We start from the raw sequence: 19,262 nt of genomic DNA on the forward strand, positions 1-19,262 counted from the left end.
AGCAGTATGCTCTGTATCTTGATGTTGTGGGAGCTTTTAGGAGGCATGCAGTGACATCCAAACAATCCCACCAGCAGCTAGAAGAAGGGTAGGACGTGGTCCTCAACTTTCTGTGGACAACATTGATTGGGGGGAGGCTCAATTACTATCTCCAGTTGTTCAGCATCTTCCCTCAGGCCATTCTCTTTCTAGAGAGAAACCACAACTTTGTTTCCCCTGAATGCTTTATTCAAATTGCAGCTGAGCAATGTTACAGAAAGCGATTTGGTCTCAGCCGTCTGAGCCGGACCGACAGCTGAAAGCAGCAGTCCGTGATACAAGACTGCCTGCTGGGGCCTACAATTGCACTATTTTTTGCTTTTCCTCTGTGCCCTTTTAAAATGGTTTGTCTTCTTTCTGAGGGACTTGGGCTGTGCTGCAGAGACTTCCAGACCAGAAGTGTTGTGCTGGGCTCCAGCCCCGCTGTCCTGTGGTCCTGCCTACAGTGTCTCTGCCATCCTCTTTGCACTGGGTCCCTGGCAGGAGCAGCCAGCAGTTCCCAGGACCCCAAAGCAGGCAGCAGTTGGCTGGGCTGCTTCCTTCTCCACCCTGCAACAGGACATCATGCCATCCAGACTCCTGCTTGAATGTCTCCAAGCTGTTCCTGGAAGGATGAGCCATTTGAGCCAGGAAAAGATTAAATTATTGGAATTGAGCAAAAGCAATTTCCATGATAAGTGTTTGCCCTGTGGTTTGCACGTCGAACCTGTCCTGCTGCTGTCTGTGACTCAGGCTGAATTGATGATGGCCCTCTCTGAATAATCACTGTGACTTTTCTTGGAGGAGTTGATAGCCCAACATATGAATATCTTCACACATATGTTGGCTTTCTCCATACAGAACTTCCCCAGGCCTAAGTCTTTTAATTAGTATAAATCAGGAATAATCCTAAAAGCAGTGGTCTCCCACTGGTGTAGGTGAATTATTGACTTCATTGGTCTGATTTCATCTTCTGTGAGAGCTGAAGAGAGCCTGCCATTAGGCTGTAGAAATCAGCATAGCTCCAGTTGGGTGCCTGGTGACTGCCATGGAGCCAATTGCCCCAGCTGCCCCCTCCGCGTCGTATTTTACACTGTATGAAATGGGTTTGGTACAACAGCAACGGGACTGTAGCAGTGAGGGTTTTTTCTTGCATTGAGGTTTCCCCCTGTGCTGTGGAGTAGACGTACAAATATCCAACATCCTCAAGCTATCAATTACCCCCTCACTCCCTGGGATGTCTCTTGGCTCCCAACCACCCTGCTAGAGTGACTAAGCAGCCCCTGCGGCCATGTACCGATTTCCAAACCAGTCTATTGCTGTGGTGAGCCTGGCCAGAGCGCAGGCAGAAGAGAAACTGAAAGGATGTCCTGAGGACATGACAGGCTGCCACAGAAAAGTGGTTGGAGCTACTTTCCATTTTATTGTGGCACGGCTGTGAGAGAGCAGTTCTCAGCTCTAGGGTGTTGCAGAAGCCTAAAAAAATGGTGTGTAGGTCAATCAGCAGAGAGATTTTGCTCTGCATCCCCCTTCTTGTCGTCATTCTCCCCATTTCTTCTGCCTCACCGAGGATCTCTGTGGCCTGGTGTGCATGATTTATTACCTGCCCAGCTATTGCATCATGGGAGTGAAAGACTCCCCCTTTTTCACAGTGGTAACACTGAGCTTTGCAACAAAGTTAACAAATATGCAAATGTAAGGAAACCCTGATCTGCAAATTACTTGGCAGTGAGGCACTTTTAGAGTTGCATGATGCCTTTCCTTCTTTGAGGGCCAGTGCAGGTGCAGAGCAGCTCTGCAGACATAGGATTTCACGTCTGTTATTTCTGTACCCTTGCATCATTTTCTCTTGCATCATCATCCTCTTCAAGTTGACCAACACATCCTAACCACACAGATGCAGTGCGTGTGCTTTTCCCTCTTCTACAGGAGAAAAATCTCACACGGTTCATAAAGCAATTTGATCAAAATCAGAGAAAGTTGGCATCAGTATCAGGTTTTCAGTTCAAGAGTTTTTAATTGCCCTGGTCTGAGCTTGCTGCTCTGTGGCATTCCTCCCTTCCAGCTGTAGCCGCTCTCGCTTTAACTGGATAACCCAGAAAATTAGATACACATTTTTCTTAAAGGAAAAATCTCTAGGATTTTGGATTCTTTCTTTTTTTTTTTTTTTTTTCTTCTTTTGAACAGGAAACCATACTGCAACGGAAACGAGCTGCTTTAGCATGGGTGCGGGTGGCCAGTGCTATGGCTTGTTCACATAAACCTCCAGCTGCAAGAGCTGCCTCCCCTGCGGTGCTGAGGAAGCCTAAGGGATCCAGCCTGGTGTGTCTATTACTCTAGAGAGTTTTGCTTGAATGCAGTTGCAGTAGCATGAATTATTGATATTTCTGTTAAGGTTTGCTGTTCACACAGGAATTTGTAACACTTCCCCCCGTTATGCTGTGAATGCACTCCTGGGTCACATAAAGGGTTGAGTTTAACACCATTTTACTTGCATGGTTGTGACATTGATTTAGCCATTTCAGGGCTGGGGCTGCAAAATTAACTAAAAAACAATGTAAGCAGCTCTTTCCTGCTGCAGTCTCAGGGTGAAAGAAGCTAATATGGAAGGGCAAGTAGAAGGTATAGTTATGTCTGTGCATTTTCGGAGCATCACCACAAAGCTGAGGAAAGGTTCCCAGGAATTTCTGAGCATCCTTTGCCCTGACCTCAGAGTCCAGCGTTTCCAGAGGCTGCCCTTGCTGCCACTGTGCTTAGCACCTTAGGAGATCACATTAATAATGTCCGTTTCTAAGGCAACAACCTTGTGATTCAGAAAAGACAGAGTTAACAGCGTGCGTGTTTACAAACACATTATACACATAAATATGTATTTCTATACATATGTATAGAAATTTATATCAGACTTAACAGGTCACTTAGCAGTAGAGAGACAGAAAGCATCTGAATGAGGGTGATGTATTGACAGCGATAACTGGTCTCCAGTTTGGCCAGAGAATTTGTGAGAGGTAAGAGCAAATTCACGAAGCATCCTCTTGGCAGGTCATACCCCCAGGCAAAATGTGGGGACAAGCTCAGACAAGGTGTCCACTTCTGTGGGCATGGGCAGGAGGGGACAGTCCGACATGGACAAGCCTGAGCAGTAGTGCCCGTCAGCCTCCCGGGAGCCCAGCCAGCCTTGCTGGGGCAGCCTTCGCCCTTTACCCTGTGTGGGATGGTAGACTCTGACCCTGTCCCTGCTCAGCACCAGGAATCACAATCTTTAGAAGCCAATGTCCACCAGGAGAGCCTCACTGCCTGCCCTGGATCAGCACTGTGCTGACTGACACTGGAGCAACACCCAGCCTCTTAACCTTGGATAAACCAGCAGTAAATCCACAGACATACGCGTATATAGGTGAGATGGAATCAAGCCTTTGATTTTCCACTGAACAAAAGTTTATCTTCAATTCTGGCTCATTTAGTTCCAACTTTTCTCTTTCTTCTTCCATGTCCCCTCCACCCACATGGGCTGTTTGTTTCCTGATGTGAAGTCTGGAGTAATTGTGATGGGACTTAAATGCTGAGTACCGCTATTGATCGACCCTCGCTGGCCCTGTTCTCCTGCTCCGCCCGTCCTTTATGAAATGCTCCCCTCTCATCATTGACAACAAGCTCTGTTATATTTGATTTTATTACAAGATATAAATTTCTGTCTGCAGCCCTGGTTTCCAGCACGCGGAGGAGAGAGAGAGGGATTGCCTAGCAACCAGGAGAACAAAAAATTAAGAGAATCAATAAGTCTTACTGGAAAGCTAAACAGACTTTAAAACCAACCCCCCTCCTTCCTCCCAGCCCCTGCCCTCGGTAAATTCATGATGATGTGCAGCATCCCGGCTATTGCATGAAGAATTCAGCAAGTGCATATTTTGGAAAAGCCGGTGTGCAAATGAAAACCCAGCCTAACCTGGCCTCAGGCAAAGCTCTGGTCCGGTGGGCGTTTACACCGACAAGCTTGAGTACAGCTCAGGTGTGGAGGATTGGGGATAAGATACTGTCTGGAGCTGGTTTTACTGGGGGGATGTCAGATGTCGGTGCTCTGCTCCAGGTTAGTGTTAGTGACCCAGAGGCTGGGGAAGGTGAGTGTCTGGATGGAGCAGCTCAGCTTCTCCACAAAAGGCCCCTGTGGGGGATTATGCCTTTGGTGAGCGTGGGAGTGGGTTTCCAGACATCACCAGCCTACACTTGTAAAACCAGCAAACCCCAGCACGATGCGTAACGCTGCAGTCAGCAAGGAACAGTCCAACATCAGTTTAAAACAGTCAAAAAATCAACTTGGTTACAGGTGCTTGTCTGAGAGCACATACGCAAAGGTCATTTAGGAAAATATATTCCGGGCAAGGGGAGCATTGTAAACGTACGCGGCCATGATTCTGCCCGTTTTTAAGGGTGTATGCTGTTTTCTCCCACAAAGTGTTGCTTGGAACCTGCTCACATCGTGTACATTTGCAGGACCAAGATGGTGATTTGGTTGTGGAAGTTGTCCAGGAGCTACTGGGACCTTCCTGCTGCAGACACTCCTGCATGCCCTGGACCTCATGGGGAGCATGAATGGCGTGAGCTGAGCTCGCAGGAGAGTGCTCTGCTTTGCTGGAGGAAGCAGAGATGAATGATTTGAATGGGGGACTTGCTCTGCAAAACCAAAAATGTTTCCATAAGCAGAGCTGTATAAACCACAGGTAGGTCATAGCAGCACCACACATGCCTGTGACCCATACCTGAGAGGAAGGTTTCAGCAGGGGTTAAGAGCGCCAGCCTCAAGGCACAGCTCTGAACCCCTCCTTGGCCAAAAGCTTCCCACATACCCCCCTGAGTCACCCTCTGGTCCTTAGCTGGTAAAACATGGACAGGAGCTTTACCCCGTAAGTGGCATGAGATCACAGAGTCATAGGATGGTCAGGGTTGGGAGGGACCTCTGGGGATCATCCAGCCCAGCCCCCGCCACAGCAGGGTCGCCTGGGGCAGGTCACACAGAGCCACATCCAGGCGGGTTCTGAACGTCTCCAGAGGAGGAGACAGCGCAGCCTCTGCGGGCAGCCTGTGCCCGTGCTCCGGCACCCTCCAGGGAAAGGAGTTCTGCCTCGTGTTCAGGTGGAGCTTCCAGTGCCGCACCTTGTGCCCGTTGCCCCTTGTCCTGCCGCTGGGCACCACCGCAAAGAGCCCCGCCCCGTCCTCCCGGCACCTGCCCTTAAGGTGTTTGTAGACCTTGAGAAGCTCCCCTCAGCCTTCCCTGCTCCGGGCTGAACAGGCCCAGCTCTCTCAGCCTCCCCTCACAGGGGAGATGCTCCGGGCCCCCCATCACCTCCGCAGCCCCCGCTGGCCCCTCTCCAGCAGCTCCCTGTCTCTCCTGACCTGGGGAGCCCAGCAGTGGACACCGCACTCCAGACATGGCGTCACCAGGGCAGAGCAGAGGGGGGGACTCGCCCTGCTGGCCACGCTCCTCCTCATGCACCCCAGGGTACCAATGGCCACCTTGGCTACAAGGTCACGCTGCCGGCTCCCGGTGGTACACTCATGGAGATACGTGGGTGGCTGCACCCTCGGTCCCAGCAGCACAGCCACGATGACAGGGGCCCGCTGCCACCCTGCCCAGGGCGGGGGGCGGGGGAGGGGGTTCTCCCCTGACACTCCCTTGACACCATGGAGGTGTATAAAAAGCGCGGGCAGATGCTGGGAGGACAGACCTGCCAAGGTGCAAGGATGGAAGGTGACAGTGATGTGTGCTCAGCAGGACGGCGGTGAAGGAAAGGCATGGGTGGGTACCAGTGATACGTTTACAAGTACCCCCAAAAGATGCTGGTATTACAGAGGCACCCCAAAAGCACTGCTCACTAACCCACCGGGGTGCTCCAGCCGGGAGACCCCACCCCGTGAGCGATGGGGTGCTGCAAGCCACCACCTTACCCAGCCAAAGACCTCCAACCCCCTCCCCAGTGATACACCAGTCCCTCTCTCCCGGTGGGTGAGACCTCCCCCCGGCCGGGTGGTGGGGCCGGGGCATGCACGGGCACCCCAGCTTCAGCCTGGGGCGGGACCGCCGGGGGCCGGGGACACCCGGGGGTGAGGACACCCGCGGTGGTGGGATGCCCTGACGCAGGGGGAGCCCCACGGGGCCGGGGACACCCGGGGGGTGGGATACCCTGACGCGGGGGGACCCCATGGGGCCGGGGACACCCGGGGGGTGGGATGCCCTGACGCGGGGGGACCCCCACGGGGTCGGGGCGCCCCGGCGACGAGCGGCCGCTGGAGGTCGCGGGCGAGCGGCGCAGGGAGCCGCCGGCCCCCCGGGCCCGGAGGAAGGCGGAACCGGCGCCGTGCCCGGGCGGGCGGCTGCGGCGGCAGCTCTGGCAGCGGCGGCGGGGCGAGGAGGCGGCCAGGGCAGGAACCGGCGCGGTGCGTCCCCCCGCCGGAGGCGTTCACCTTGCGCGGGGCGAGCGGGGCCGATGGAGCAGCCCGGGCGCGCCGCCCGCCTCGCCAGCGCCCCCCGCCCCGCGCCATGAGGCTGCCGTAGCCGCGGCGGAGCCCAGCGGAGCCCCGCGCCGCCCGCCCGCCGCCCCCATGGCGAAGGAGAGGAGCAGGAAGGCGCTGCTGGAGCTGCTCCAGCGGCCGGGCAACGCGGCGTGCGCCGACTGCGCCGCCCCGGGTAAGGGCAGGGCGAGGCGGGGGGCGCGGGCGGCGGCCGCACCTGCCCGCACGGCACGGAGCCGCACGGCTGCACGGAGGACGGCGGCGGGGCGGGGGGCTCCGCTCATCCCGGGGAGGGCGGGGGCTGCGCCCGCCGAGGGGGTGCCCGCCACCCCCCGCCGGGGGATGTAGCGGGGGATGCTGCGGGGCAGGGTGGAGGGCTGGGGGCGCGCTGCCGCCGTGCCCGCCGAGCCGAGGTACAGCCCCCCCCCCCCGCCCGGCTCCGCACCCGGCCGTGGCAGCGCTGATGTCATCCCCGGCGGGTCCCCGCGGTCTGCAGTGCAGCCCGGGCCTCGGTAGCCCGGCGGCGGGCGGGGGGCTCTGCCCGGGGAGAGGGCGGGGGGTGCCCTGGGCCGCTGCAGGCGGCTCGTCCCCCGCCAACAGCCCGGCCGTCGCCGCTGCTCCTGCCCTGGGGCCGAGCGCCCGGCGGGGGCACCCACCCCCAAGCCCGGGCCGGCGACGGGCGCCTGCCCCCGGCACCGCTCGGCCGTGCCCCTGCTCCCCCCGCGGCGCCGGGGGACCCGAGCGAGGAGCATCTTCCCCGCCCGTTGCGCCATGTGCGAGCGGGGGAAGCCTCTGCCCTTCCCGAGCGGGGTCTGCATGGCGTGGTGGGACCTGCCGCTGAGAAGCTTAGCAAATTGCATAGTGAGTCACTTTCATTATTATTATTATTATTATTTTCAATCACGATGTAGAAACATCTAAATTTGTATGGGCTTGAGCAGGATGGCTCTGAAGAGGTGCAGGGAAAGGGTGTGCTTTCCAGCCTCTGTCATTCTGTAGGTTAAAGAAAACCCAACGCTTCAGCTGAACCTTATTTTTTCCAGCTGTTGATCTATTTAGGATTCCAACATCTATTGGATACCACCCTCCAGTTCGTACCATTACCAGTGCTTTTATGTCTCTAAGCTACATTTTGGGACACCGCAGTTCACTTTCAGATGCGCTGTGTCCCCTGGGTACCTGGCTGCAAAGGACAAAGAACTTTCTGCGTAGCGCGAACTGCTTTGCAGCGCTGCTCTGCCTGCTCCCACCCATCTGCTGCCTGGCACTGCCTAACTGTACCAGCCCACCTCTGAGCTACCTGGCTGAGCACAGCTTGGGCTCACCAAAGAGGTGTCTGCCTAAATTTTTCCTTCCTGGAGAAGGCTTGATGAGCCTGGGCTATTCAGATCAATGGGGTGATCCTCCCTTGCCCTGTGTGTAATATAAAGCCCCTCTGCAAAACGGGAAGTTTCTCAGCATCAGCAGGATGGAGGTGAAGCTGTAGGTTAGTAAAATAGATCACGTCAGGGAAAGAGGGTTGTTGTTAAAGGCTCCGAATGGGCTTGTAAAACAGCAAAAGTGCATTTTGCTTTTGGTGACATTTGCATGCAGAGATGTCTTAGTGAATCTGAAACTCGGAGAGGAGAATTTGGGCCAGTGTCTTTTGTAACGCAAGATGTGCTATATTAATACTATTCAGCCTCTCTTCTGAACCATCACGGCATTACTTCCCTGGGACTGGATCTCTGTTTGTCAACCCAATTTCTTTAGTGATCGTTTTGCTTCACTTTCTTTGGCAAATGAGGGCTACTCATGGTGCTGTAACGTGATTGTCCGCCTGGGAGTGACAATAAACTTGACATGCCCTGGGCTGCTTAACATAAAGTATATAACTTGTGTCTGTAGGTAATACATACCGTATTCAGGTTGAATTCTGTTACTCATCCCGGGCAGGTGTGGCAGGCCAGGTGTCTCTGAGTGTGAGATAATGCAGGATGGGTCCAGAGAGCCTCCAGCATGGGATGCGAGTACGTTCTTTGCTGAGAAGTGGGATGCACACAAAAATAAAGGGAAAAGCTGGAACTGTGTGGACAGCTAGACACGAGAAAAGTACCAAAGCAGAGAAAATAAAGTGAGAATGAAAGAAGAGGGAGGGCGAGGAATGAACAGAAGATGAGGAAAGCAGGGCTTGTGCTTTCCCACATGTGTGTATCATCATAGTGCTGATGTGGTGCAGATGGGGGAGATGCAAAAGGTCAAGATCCCTGATTAATTATTGCTGCTTCTCAGGTGGGTGTGTTTCTTTCCCTGAAACCCCCAGTTAGTGCGGGATCCATGATAAGAGGTAGCCATTTAGCTCAGTGATACTGATAACAAAGAACAGGATGGGTCAGAAATGTAATGGGAAAATTCTTTGTTAGTCACTTTAATTTGTGTTTTTGGAAGTCAGCTGGGTTTTCTTTTGCTCTTGGAAATATCTGTTTCAGAAATCAGCCAGTCAGTGAAAGTTGGTTTGGTTTTTTTTTTTTCTTCTCTGCTGTCAAAAAAGGTATTTTCTTTTGTTACTGTTCTGGTACTTGGGTGAGGAGGCTCGATAGCCACAGCCCTGAAGTAACAGCTTGTCCCAGGTATTACATACTCGGGTAATAAAAACCTGGGTTCCTGATGCAGAAGAGCTCGCAGCTTGGCATCCTTCCAGCTAAGCTGTGACCGTGCAAAAAATCAAAGCTCGGGATGGACAGGGAGCATCAGGGGAGGCAGTGCTTTTCCTCCTAGGCTGTGTAACTTCGTCCCCTGCAGCGTCGTTGCATCTCCTTGGGGAGATCCAGGCAAAACCTGACGATGGCCTGGGTCTGGGCAAGAATTTGCCACTTAATTGAGGATTATTTTAGTGGCCAAGTCCTACAAGCAGGGCTGCTATGTTCAGGGCGTGTGTTCCCCTGGTTTGCACACAGGATATGTACACTTGCTGGGTGGAATGTGGTATTGAACGTGATGCTCAGGAAGGTCAGATCTGTGTTTTCCCCAGGACCAGTGTGTATGTCTGGCAAAAAATCTCTCGTGCAAAAGCAGAGCTTCCAAAAGCTCCTCCCAGATTTTGAGGGCATGTCTCAGGTAGGGAGAACAGGTTTACCGTGGCCCTAGCATGAAAGCTGGGGATGCAGAAAGGATGCTAAAGTAGAAACTGAAAATCTGAGTGGAACAAAACCTGGGAGGTTACATTTTTCACTTGCAGGTTTGGGGTTGGTTCTTTTGTTTTTAAGTTTCTACTTAGGTTTTTATTAATTGTATGTTTACAAAACCTTAATTTGCAGTGAAAGGTTGTTTTGGATAAAAAGTGTTTCAGTTACAAAAATGTCATCCATCTGTAATGAATAATGAGATTGTGTTAGCTACATCTTTGAGACTGAGTTCTGGGGTAGGAGCCACTGCAATAAAGTGGTTATTTGGGGCACTGGGTGCCCTGTCATTATGCACTTCTCTATTGGAGTCAGGGTCCGGGATGTTGGTTTGCAGCTGTTTGTTTTGGTGGGTTTAAAGATGTGCTTTCACAGTGAAGACAGCATGGTAAACGCAGTCTTAAGTGCAAACTGAGCAATCTTACTGAATTGCTGGTGTGTAATGGCTCTCATGTATTAGAATAATCTTTTTTTCTTCAGACTAATGTGGCAGTTCAGCCTTTTCTTTTTTTTTTTTTTTTCTTTCCCTAAATGATTCTTTGTCTCAGGCAATCTTTCCTCACATCATGAGATGGATGGTTATCTCAGGGCATAACAATACCTTGAGTATTTCTCTCTTTACTCCATTTTTGTGTGACTTAGGCTTGTGTTTCCACTGGGAGAGAAGCATTTTACATTGTAGGAGGACAGGGAGGCTCTGAAGACAGAAATGGAAATCCCATCAAAGTGATCCTGCAGTTTATGTGGCTTGCTTTTATCGTTTTTATCTTTCCTATTGTGGATGAATTACTGGGACATGGACCCTGGGTAACATCAGCCCCTGTGCCCAAGGCTCAGAGGGGACGAGGGATGGAGAAAGAACAGAAGGAGGCGAGCTGGTGTCGGAGCTTTGTGCTGCAAAGCTGGGCAGATCTGGTATTTTGGTGTCACAGTGTGTATAAAAGCCAGAGGGCGGGTGGTGGGTGGCTGAGGTGGTTGTAAACACCTTTCCTGCAGGCCCAGCATCTTCCCATTTCTAAAGCAGGTGAATCTTTTCCATTCCCTTGATGCCATGAAGTGAGGGTGGTGATGAGAGGGGAAGCACAGGAGTGCTGGGGATTGCTTGATTTGCTCGGGATTGGGGGGCGGGGGGGGGGTCACTGAAAGGGATTAATCTCAGCCCTCTCCTTTCCCTATCCAACCACCGGTCCTGAAAACACAGATCGGGAAGACAACCGAGTGAGTCATCGGGTCCTGCCTAGTGCTGTCATCCGCAGCGACATCTCCCCATCCCCGCCGTGGAGCGATGGGGCTCTGCCGTGCAGCTAGTTCTCTCTCTTGCCCCCACTACCTCCTACTGGAAAGCTGTTCCAGAGCTTCACCGCTCTAATGGCGTGAAACAGGCTTTTCGTTTTCAGTCTGAAAGTGGAAACTTGTTCCCGCACCTCCATTGTCCTCTCACTTAAAAGAGTGATTTGTTTTTTCCTGGGAATTTGCCAGCCCTTCTCCCCGGGCATAAGCAGATTGGAGGGGTAAGAAGGAAAAAAAAAATAATCCCACAGCAGTCATGTTTAGCTCAATGCTGCTTTCTGCAGGGAAAAGGACTTTTTGAAACAAAGGAGGTTTAATGTGACGGTGTTTTCTGTCCAGCCCTGGTGCCTGGGTTGCAGCACAGTCGTGGGCTGCAGCGAGCAGAGGGGGCTGCTGAGACCTGCCAGCAGAATAAAAAGCCTTTGGCAAGTTTAGTGCCTTCACTGAAAAAATTTCCTACTTAGGAGTGTTGGTGGGAGGCTGTTTGGCTTCAGTTTTAACATCTTTTATTGTTATTTTTAAACATGCGTGACCAAAGTCTGTTTATTAACCTCCTAATCTTTCCTCAAAGTAAATAGCAACAGAACTTTGGTGCGGAACACAAGGTTGTCCTGACTGGGGCATTGAGGAAATCAGCAGCAGCTGAGCCGCAAGCAGAAAAGGCTTTTGGCTTGTGTTGGTGGCACCAAAATCCCTGTGATTATATCCCGTGTCATAGGGCATGAGTTACCTTTTTAGCGCAGAGTAAAAAAGGTTTTGCCTACCTGGAGAGGTCCTTCTGTCCCCTCTAATTGGTCTTTATCACCTCAAACAGGGGAGAGAGATATCAAAAAAATCTGTTGAATCTCCATCCCAACAAAACACTGGCTCCCACCCAGCTGGTGTAGCAGGGATGCAGCCAGGCAGCTAATTAAGGGTCAGGTCGTTTGTGTGCTGGCAGATGCATTAATGGGGTATTGCTGTGCATTGGCCACGTTCTCAGAGATACTTGTTGTAGCAATGTACTGTGCTATGTATAGTGATAACTGTGGTTTAAGGCAGAAGGTGGAGCAGGGGTAACTTTTGAGACTCGAGTTCTTGCTCTTGTGTCGTGGCTATTTTGAGACTACTACTGCTCTGCTTCATGTGATTTTTTGGTGTTGATGGCATCCAGGGATTTTCAAACTGGAGCCCTATGTTTATATTCTGGATACAGGAAAAATTGGTTATTTATTTTAAAAAAAATCCACTGCCACCCCACTTCCAATTTTGTCTGCTCTCCTGGTTTGTGTAAATTGTCTATGTTTTGGGTTGGTTCCTCTTGCTTGTTATTTTTCTGGGTCCAGCCTTCGTTCTTCCCTCCATGGGCTGCTCTTCTGTTCAGTAACGTTGGGTTCAAGCTGCAGAGTCTGTTGTTCTCTGTGCTGGGTTTTCCTGGGGCTTGTGGTGGCAAAAGGGGCTGGGGTGGTGCAGCTGATTTCTGAATTTAGCCCTGTTGCCCAAGTGTTTTACTTTTGCTTTGGATGCTTCTCTAATCTCTGGCTGTGTCTTCCCTTTCAGACAAACAAGATGGGGAAAAAACCACCCCAGTGCGCTTCTCCGGAGTGTAGTTTAGCTTTGTTTATTTTTTCAATTTTTAAAATGACGTTGCATTAAATTTTTGTTTTGAAAGTTGGGTCACTACATTTTTATAATCTATTTGGAAGTGACCAGAAATCTCCACCACACTGGGCAGTGAAAGCCTTCTAGAGCTGGCATTGGTTGTCCTGGAGCAATGATGCTGCAGGATAAGAGACTTTCTGCACGTACAGCAGTGTACTTGGTTTAATGTTCCCCTTGCTCTGTGTTAGTCCTTATTCCTTTTGGCTTGAAATAATGGAATATAATAATTTGTGTGGAACTTAAGCATGCTGGCAAGTTTTCATTAGGCTTCACTGCTGTTTGATTGAAACTCTGGAGGCTTAGAAAAAAAATTATCTTTTTTGGGTAGTACTCAAAAGGTCCAGATTGCCATTTCAGTGTGCTTTTTTGGGACCTGCCCAGACAAAATGGCTTAAATAAAATTACTGAACTCCCCAGTGATGTCCAGGATGGAGAACACATTCCAGCTGTTTAAGTGTCTATTAGCAAGGTGGACTTCACCTAGCTATGGAGACCTCAGCTTGTCAGTCGTACAGCTGGGGGTCACTAGTTCACTAAACTAATGGTGCTGATCCAAAACACACTTGTCTGTTAGGAAGATGCTTATGTGAAGCTATTCACGTGCTTGATAAGATGTTGTCTTATCTTGAAGCAATGGTGCAGTCATTGGAAGAGTTGGAGTCTGTGATTAGGTTGGAGATCGCTGGCATTATTTGCCATGTTCTGGAGCTATGAATTTTTCACATCATTTGTGCTGGAGAGCAGAAATGAAGAGAGAGGGACTGTGGCGTGCTTGGGCAGCGCTGGAGCTGCCCACAGCCCCAAACCTTACAACAGGGCTTGGGAAAAGCATCCCTGCAGAAGTGGGTGCTCACCCTGGCCAGCAGCCCTCTGCCTGGGGATCTGTCACCAGTTCCAGCAGAAGATGCGTGGGTGTAGCAATCTCCTAGCTAGGTTTCTTCAAAAAAAGGAGTCACAAGTGCGGGGAGTGGGTGAGAAGGGGAAGCGGCATTGGCAGAGCCCTCCAGAAGATGAAGTCAGGGAATCCTCCACCCTCCTCCTTCCGTGGGCAGAGTGGTGGCGTGGGGGGGTCAGAAGACTGCACCAGCCTGGGGGGCTTGTGTGGGTCCATATCCCTCTGGCCTGTTTAGACAATGCTTAGAAATTCCTTTTGGCTTTCAACTAAAGTCCGGGAGAGGCCTGGGCTGGGTTGCCCAGATGTCTTCAGCCAGGAGAGCAAGAGCCATGACCTCTAATAACAACAGTGACATTTCAGAGAGACTTCTCCTGGTAGATTGGTTGGTTCTGGGGGATTTTGCTCCTTAGCAATTTTTTGGATGGGGCTAGCTCAGCACTTAGGGCCTTTGAATTCTCCTGCCCGGTGTTCCCTTTGGCACTAAAACCAACTGCCAAATCTGTGGCGTTCTGGGCCGCAGCTGTCCCGGCAAAGCAGCACACAACCTGCTGAGCATCTACAACTCTTCTTTCCACCCTTGCCATGTGATCTGGGATTTAAGAGATATGTATTTTTAAAACCAGAAGAGCGATAAAGAGGAAATCGCTATTAATACACAGCAGCAATGCAAAGCGCTGGTAGCGGGTCTGGTGGGGCAAGTGAAATGAGCAGCTCTGACATGGTGCTCCTCGAAGTTTGCTGTGTGGGGTGCTGTTGGTGTTGGGTGGACATGGAGCTTGGGTCTAGGCAAGAGAGGAAACACTGAAAGGAAGGTGACCAGGAGGAGACAGCGAGCAGGTGTGGTTTTCTTGAACAAGCTGAGAGCATCCCTTCCAAGGGTTGGGTCACCACTGACCCTGTGTCTCTGTTTGCTTCCCTGAAGTACTGTCTTCTGGAAACCATGCACATGTGACCCTGCCTATATGGTTCCCTGATTCTATGATTTAGTCCAGCTTTTCCTTTCTTAATTAGATGTGGCTTGACGTGGTGTGGAGCAGGGGGGAAGCATATTTAAGAGTCTGGTTTAAAGAAAATACTGTTGCCATGAGGAGAACACTTTAAAGTGCCAGTTGTGATTGAAACCCATTGCTTGAGGTGCTGTTTACCCTTGCCAAGAAGAGATGGCTTGGGTGTGAGTTGGCTCAGTGTCCACTGGAGCTGGAGCCTCCTGTCTGAGCCTGAGGATCTCCTTGTGGAGTGTTCCTCCACCCAGCCGTGTCCTCCTCCCTGGCTGGAGGAAGGTGTGATGTCCCCTGGTCCTGTTGCTCACAGCATTGCAGGCGGCAGAGGGGTTACTTCTTTGGAACTCCATAGAGGGCTCCAAGAGAGGACTTTGGAAACACGAGTCTAGGAAGCTGTAGACAATATGAAGAAATTCACCTGCGTGCCTAAGATAAATCTGTTAAAACAGGCATTGGGGCTCCTAATAAAACCTGTGGAGGCCAACACATGCTTTCATATGCCTTTCTCTTTGTCTGGCACCACGTTGATCAGATGTTGGTACATCGGGAAGGCTTGAGCACGGTTATGGAGCGGCTGGGAGCCCATGGCCACGTTAGCTCCCTACTCCAACTGTTGCTGCCATGGCTTCCTCTTCCTCGCTACTGGCTGCAGCTCTGTGGCCGTCCCGTCCTCCAGACCCTCTTGCCTTTCCTTGTGCCAGATCCTCTGAGTGGAAGTCAGAGGTGGGTTTTTCAGCAGGAGACCCCAGTGCTTTCACCATGCCTGACTCCCATCGTTGGGTCCCATGGTCCTGGGCTACCACGGGGCAGCAGTGCTGCACCTTGGAGTACTTTTGTGGTGGGAGGTTTGGTGGGTCCCAGATGTTGATTACAGCCACGTGTTTGGAGGTGGGAGAGGACAGCACAAGGAGCTAAAGCACAGAAACATGCGTGAGCGTGCAGAGCTCTTGCTTCTTGTTGCCAACCTGTAACCCAATAACTGGCAGCAATCTTCACGATCTGAAGAAGTGGGGATGCCTGGCCTGGGGTGTGAAGCCGGGTCACCTGGTCCTCGTGGGAGGAGCAGGGTGAGGGTGTGGGGGTCGGGGCTGGTGGGGGTCCTCTTGGCATGGCTGGATGTGGGCAGCATTTAGTTGCGGCTGTGGCGCACTTAGATCGACTTGACTGGTTTTGTGTTTGCCAGGCTTGAGCTGCGGTCATTGGGGTCTTGCAGGAGGATGAGAGACCACGTGAAACGGAAAACCAACACCTTTATTTGTGGCTGCTGGTGCCAGCCCTGTGCTGGGGGAGCTGAGGCTGGTGGGTCTTGTAACAGCTTGGGAATTTGCTCCCCTCCTGGGTGGGCACCCAGCCATGTCCGATGAAGCTGCTCGTTTAGCTCTGGGGTTTATATCTGAACACAGCCACCTCTGGGGAACCAATCTGCCTTCCCTGGGGTGTGCTGGGGAGGCTGGTGGCCCTCCCTGCGGGCAGGGCTGGTGGCAGACCCTCATCCCCCGTGCGGAGGAGCTGCCTTGCCCCTCAGCCTGCTCCCACTGCATTGACACAGCCAGACCATTAAATATGTATAAGGAGGAGAAAGCGCGTTCCCTTGCTTTTTATAAATAATTGCTGCGCTGTGAGGAGTGAGTATTTAGTGTAATTACTGCGGGGGAATAAACAAATGATAATGGTTTGTGAGAATGGAAGACCTGCCCTTATCCCTCGACAGCCCGATGCGACGGGGCAGCCGGGGACTCCTGCCCGCATGGGTCTGGGGGAGGCTGGGGCGAGGGGACCTCCGTGGAGGGGACAGGGAGGATGTAGGGCTGACTTGGTGACTTGCAAGGAAGCCCTTTCTGCCGGGGCGCAGCTGGAATAGCAGGGGCTGACATTTGCTCGTTGGAGTTCAAACAAAGATCCCTGTATTGGCTTTATTGGCGAGGCAGCGCCAGGGACACTGGTGGATGTGTCCTGCCCTCCGCCTGTTCCTCTCTGTCTCCCATCCTGCAGGCAATGCCTTTCCCGAGGAGGAATTTGGAGGCAAGGGACTTGTGTTTCAAGTGCTTTGTGTGAGATGTCAACTCGGGGCTGTAAACAGTGCATAGTTTTGCTCAGAGAAAGTGCAGAGCTGCCCCTGGCAGCGTTTCTCCGTTAAGGCAAGAGCTGAACACCTCCTGGCATGGAGGGCTGTGCTGCTGGGCAGTCATAGCTGTGGGAGGGAAGTCTGTCTGTGGAACACTCCCACTGTAAAAAATAAGCAAAATAAGATAAAATGAAAAATAGCAAGGCAAGGGAGCAGCATAGCAGTTTCCCTGGGCTGTTTGGTGTAATTGTGCAATTTCTGTTCCATGCAGCACTTGGGTGGGATTTGCTGATGGAAGTTGGACATTCACCTCTTACCTTCGTGTGAGCATGGAGTGAGTTTTGGAGGTCTCAGGCATGTGCAGTTGTCTGTATATTGGGCTTTTTTGAGATTGCAGGTCTGTTAATTATTAGCTTCATTTGTGCTACTATCAGTGTAAACTAGCACGTATCTCTGTTTTGCTTGTATATTTATTTGGTGCTTTTAAAATCGGGGAACTTGGAGCTGGTGACTTCCGAACTCCCCTGCCATGCCTGGTCCTGCCCTGTCTCTCCTTCCTCCTGCGCTGAATCCAATACACCAGTCAAGTGGAATTGTCTCTTTCCTTCTTGCTTTCAGATCCGGACTGGGCATCCCACAGCCTAGGGATCTTCATCTGCTTGAATTGTTCAGGAATCCATCGCAATATTCCCCAAGTCAGCAAAGTGAAGTCGGTCCGTCTGGATGACTGGGATGATGCTCAAGTGGAGGTATGTGCATTGGAGACTTGGGAGTACCAGTGAGTTTGGGTTGCTGCATTTTACCAGCGCAGCTGTAAACCTGAGTCCTTTTGAAAGGTGCCACAACAGATGGGATTTCAGAAAACATGTCTAGATAATTCCCCAATGTGGCAACGAGGTCTGTCATGCTGATTGGAAAATGGAATAGCCATTTCATGAAGTTGTGAGGATTTCCCCACCCTAATAAAAGTGTCAATGAAACAGAGTGTGTAGAAATTACTAATTTTAAATGAATTGTCTTGTGTTTCTTACATTACTGCTAGCCTAGCCTTGACGGTAGACTAGACCTCAAGTTTACCAGCCCTGGTCCAGCTCAGCATTTTCTGTTTTTTTCCATTTGGTGTTGAAGACTCTTAAACTCACATCTTGAAGAACCGAACCCTCACAGTATGGGTTTGAATTCTCTCTCTTGATGCCACCCCTGTGCCTAGGTTTGGGTGATGTTGCTAGAGGCCAGCCTGCCCAGGAAACTGCTCTCCTTTGACTGTTGGTGTCTCTAAAGGCACGAAGAATGCTGTCATTGATCTTTACCTTCTGTGTTGTAGATTTGAGGCTTTCCTGAAAGCCACAGCTCATGGACTCTTGTGTTTTATGAGGAAAAGAGGCCTTTGTGTTGCATGGATTTTCCCATCCCTGATTTTTTTGAGACTAGAGTGCATGTGTAAACTTGAGAAGCTCAAAAACATGAAAATAATGAAATAAAATGCTTAGGGGGAAGTAAAAAAAGGAAAAAGCTTAGCTGCTTGTTATGCTTGTATGCTAGGCGTTTGATACAAGACGTAACGTATTTAGCATGGCTGCCTGGAAAAGATTGGGATCTCTACACTTGTAAAATTAATTAAATAAAATTTATAAATAGGGAAATACGTGGTTTTGTTTCCCAGGTTCTCAACTAGCCATTCATATACGAGATCAGAAGGAAAGGAGGGCTGTCAGGGAAGAAATAAATTGGTTTTGGTTTTTTTGTTTCAAGCTCCTTTCTGAGGCTGCTGGCACGGCTTTGCAAAAATCAAATTATCTCTTTGGAACAAGTGATGTGATGCAAAGCAAAGGGCGTATTGTCAGAGACTCTTACCTTGCTGGAACCGTAACATATGGAGACTTAAAGTTAGTGTAAGGTTTCACCCCCTGGTTACCTAATTTCTGTGCTGGATTCCCTGGGAGCTGTCTCATTTCCCACTTGCAGGCATGGGAATGCCACTGCGTGTGCCTTCTGCTCCTGTGGGGATCGTGCATGTGTGGCTGGGCACGGACCTATCCTCAGTGTCATATTCGTATCCACTCTCGGTGGGAGAGCCCTGGCAATAATAATCAATATTAATTTCTGAGCCCTTGGTTTGCAGGCACAATCTTTACAGCATCCCTTCTGTGCACAGTCCTGGGGAAACCTCTCAGTTAGTGAACAGAGGCCCCATCCCAATAATTTTATTAGTTTGTGGAAGCAAAATAGGACAAAGGAAAATACTGTTAACATTTTTTAAAAGTCTCTTTTTTCCTCTTTTTACAGTTTATGGCCTCGAATGGAAACAATGTAGCAAAAGCAAAATATGAGTCTAAAATGCCACCGTTTTATTATAAGCCAACGTTTCTTGACTGTCCGTAAGTAAATACCTCTGCTGGTAAACAGCATTTATTTGTTTGTGCAGCTGCAGCCTCTGTAATATCTTGGGTTTCGCATAATACTTTTTTTTAGCCACAAAGGTTTCATTTCTAAAAGGGCCTGATTATTTTTTTTTCTTCTGCACACATATGGTAGAGTTTATACTATGTGTGGGATCTTATTAAATAAGTACAGTTAAGATGATGCAGGGAAGTCAATAGTTTGTCTGTCCCCCAACCTCTTCCAAGTTTCTAAGGCTACAACAATGCCAATTTCTACCCATTGATTTCCTCACCTTTCCAAAC

General features: G+C 50.8%; 1 protein-coding gene and 1 long non-coding RNA gene across 2 annotated transcripts in view; both read left to right on the top strand.

Annotated features, from left to right (window-relative positions):
- The first annotated feature begins 1,080 nt into the window (after positions 1-1,080).
- Positions 1,081-3,710, top strand: LOC119146996. The gene is made up of 2 exons (XR_005103913.1): positions 1,081-3,415; positions 3,552-3,710. It is a non-coding gene; the product is annotated as an uncharacterized LOC119146996 (long non-coding RNA).
- Positions 3,711-6,364: 2,654 nt separating this feature from the next.
- The window catches only part of ADAP1 (ArfGAP with dual PH domains 1), a 62,774-nt gene continuing 49,876 nt past the window's right edge, over positions 6,365-19,262 (top strand). The window contains exons 1-3 of the mRNA XM_037383304.1: positions 6,365-6,700; positions 17,197-17,327; positions 18,865-18,956. Of these exons, the coding sequence (XP_037239201.1) occupies positions 6,616-6,700; positions 17,197-17,327; positions 18,865-18,956 (308 nt within the window). The 5' untranslated portion in view covers positions 6,365-6,615. The remainder of the gene's footprint in view (positions 6,701-17,196; positions 17,328-18,864; positions 18,957-19,262) is intronic.

Source organism: Falco rusticolus, chromosome 4 (genome assembly GCF_015220075.1).
Source record: "Falco rusticolus isolate bFalRus1 chromosome 4, bFalRus1.pri, whole genome shotgun sequence".
NCBI lineage: Eukaryota > Metazoa > Chordata > Aves > Falconiformes > Falconidae > Falco > Falco rusticolus.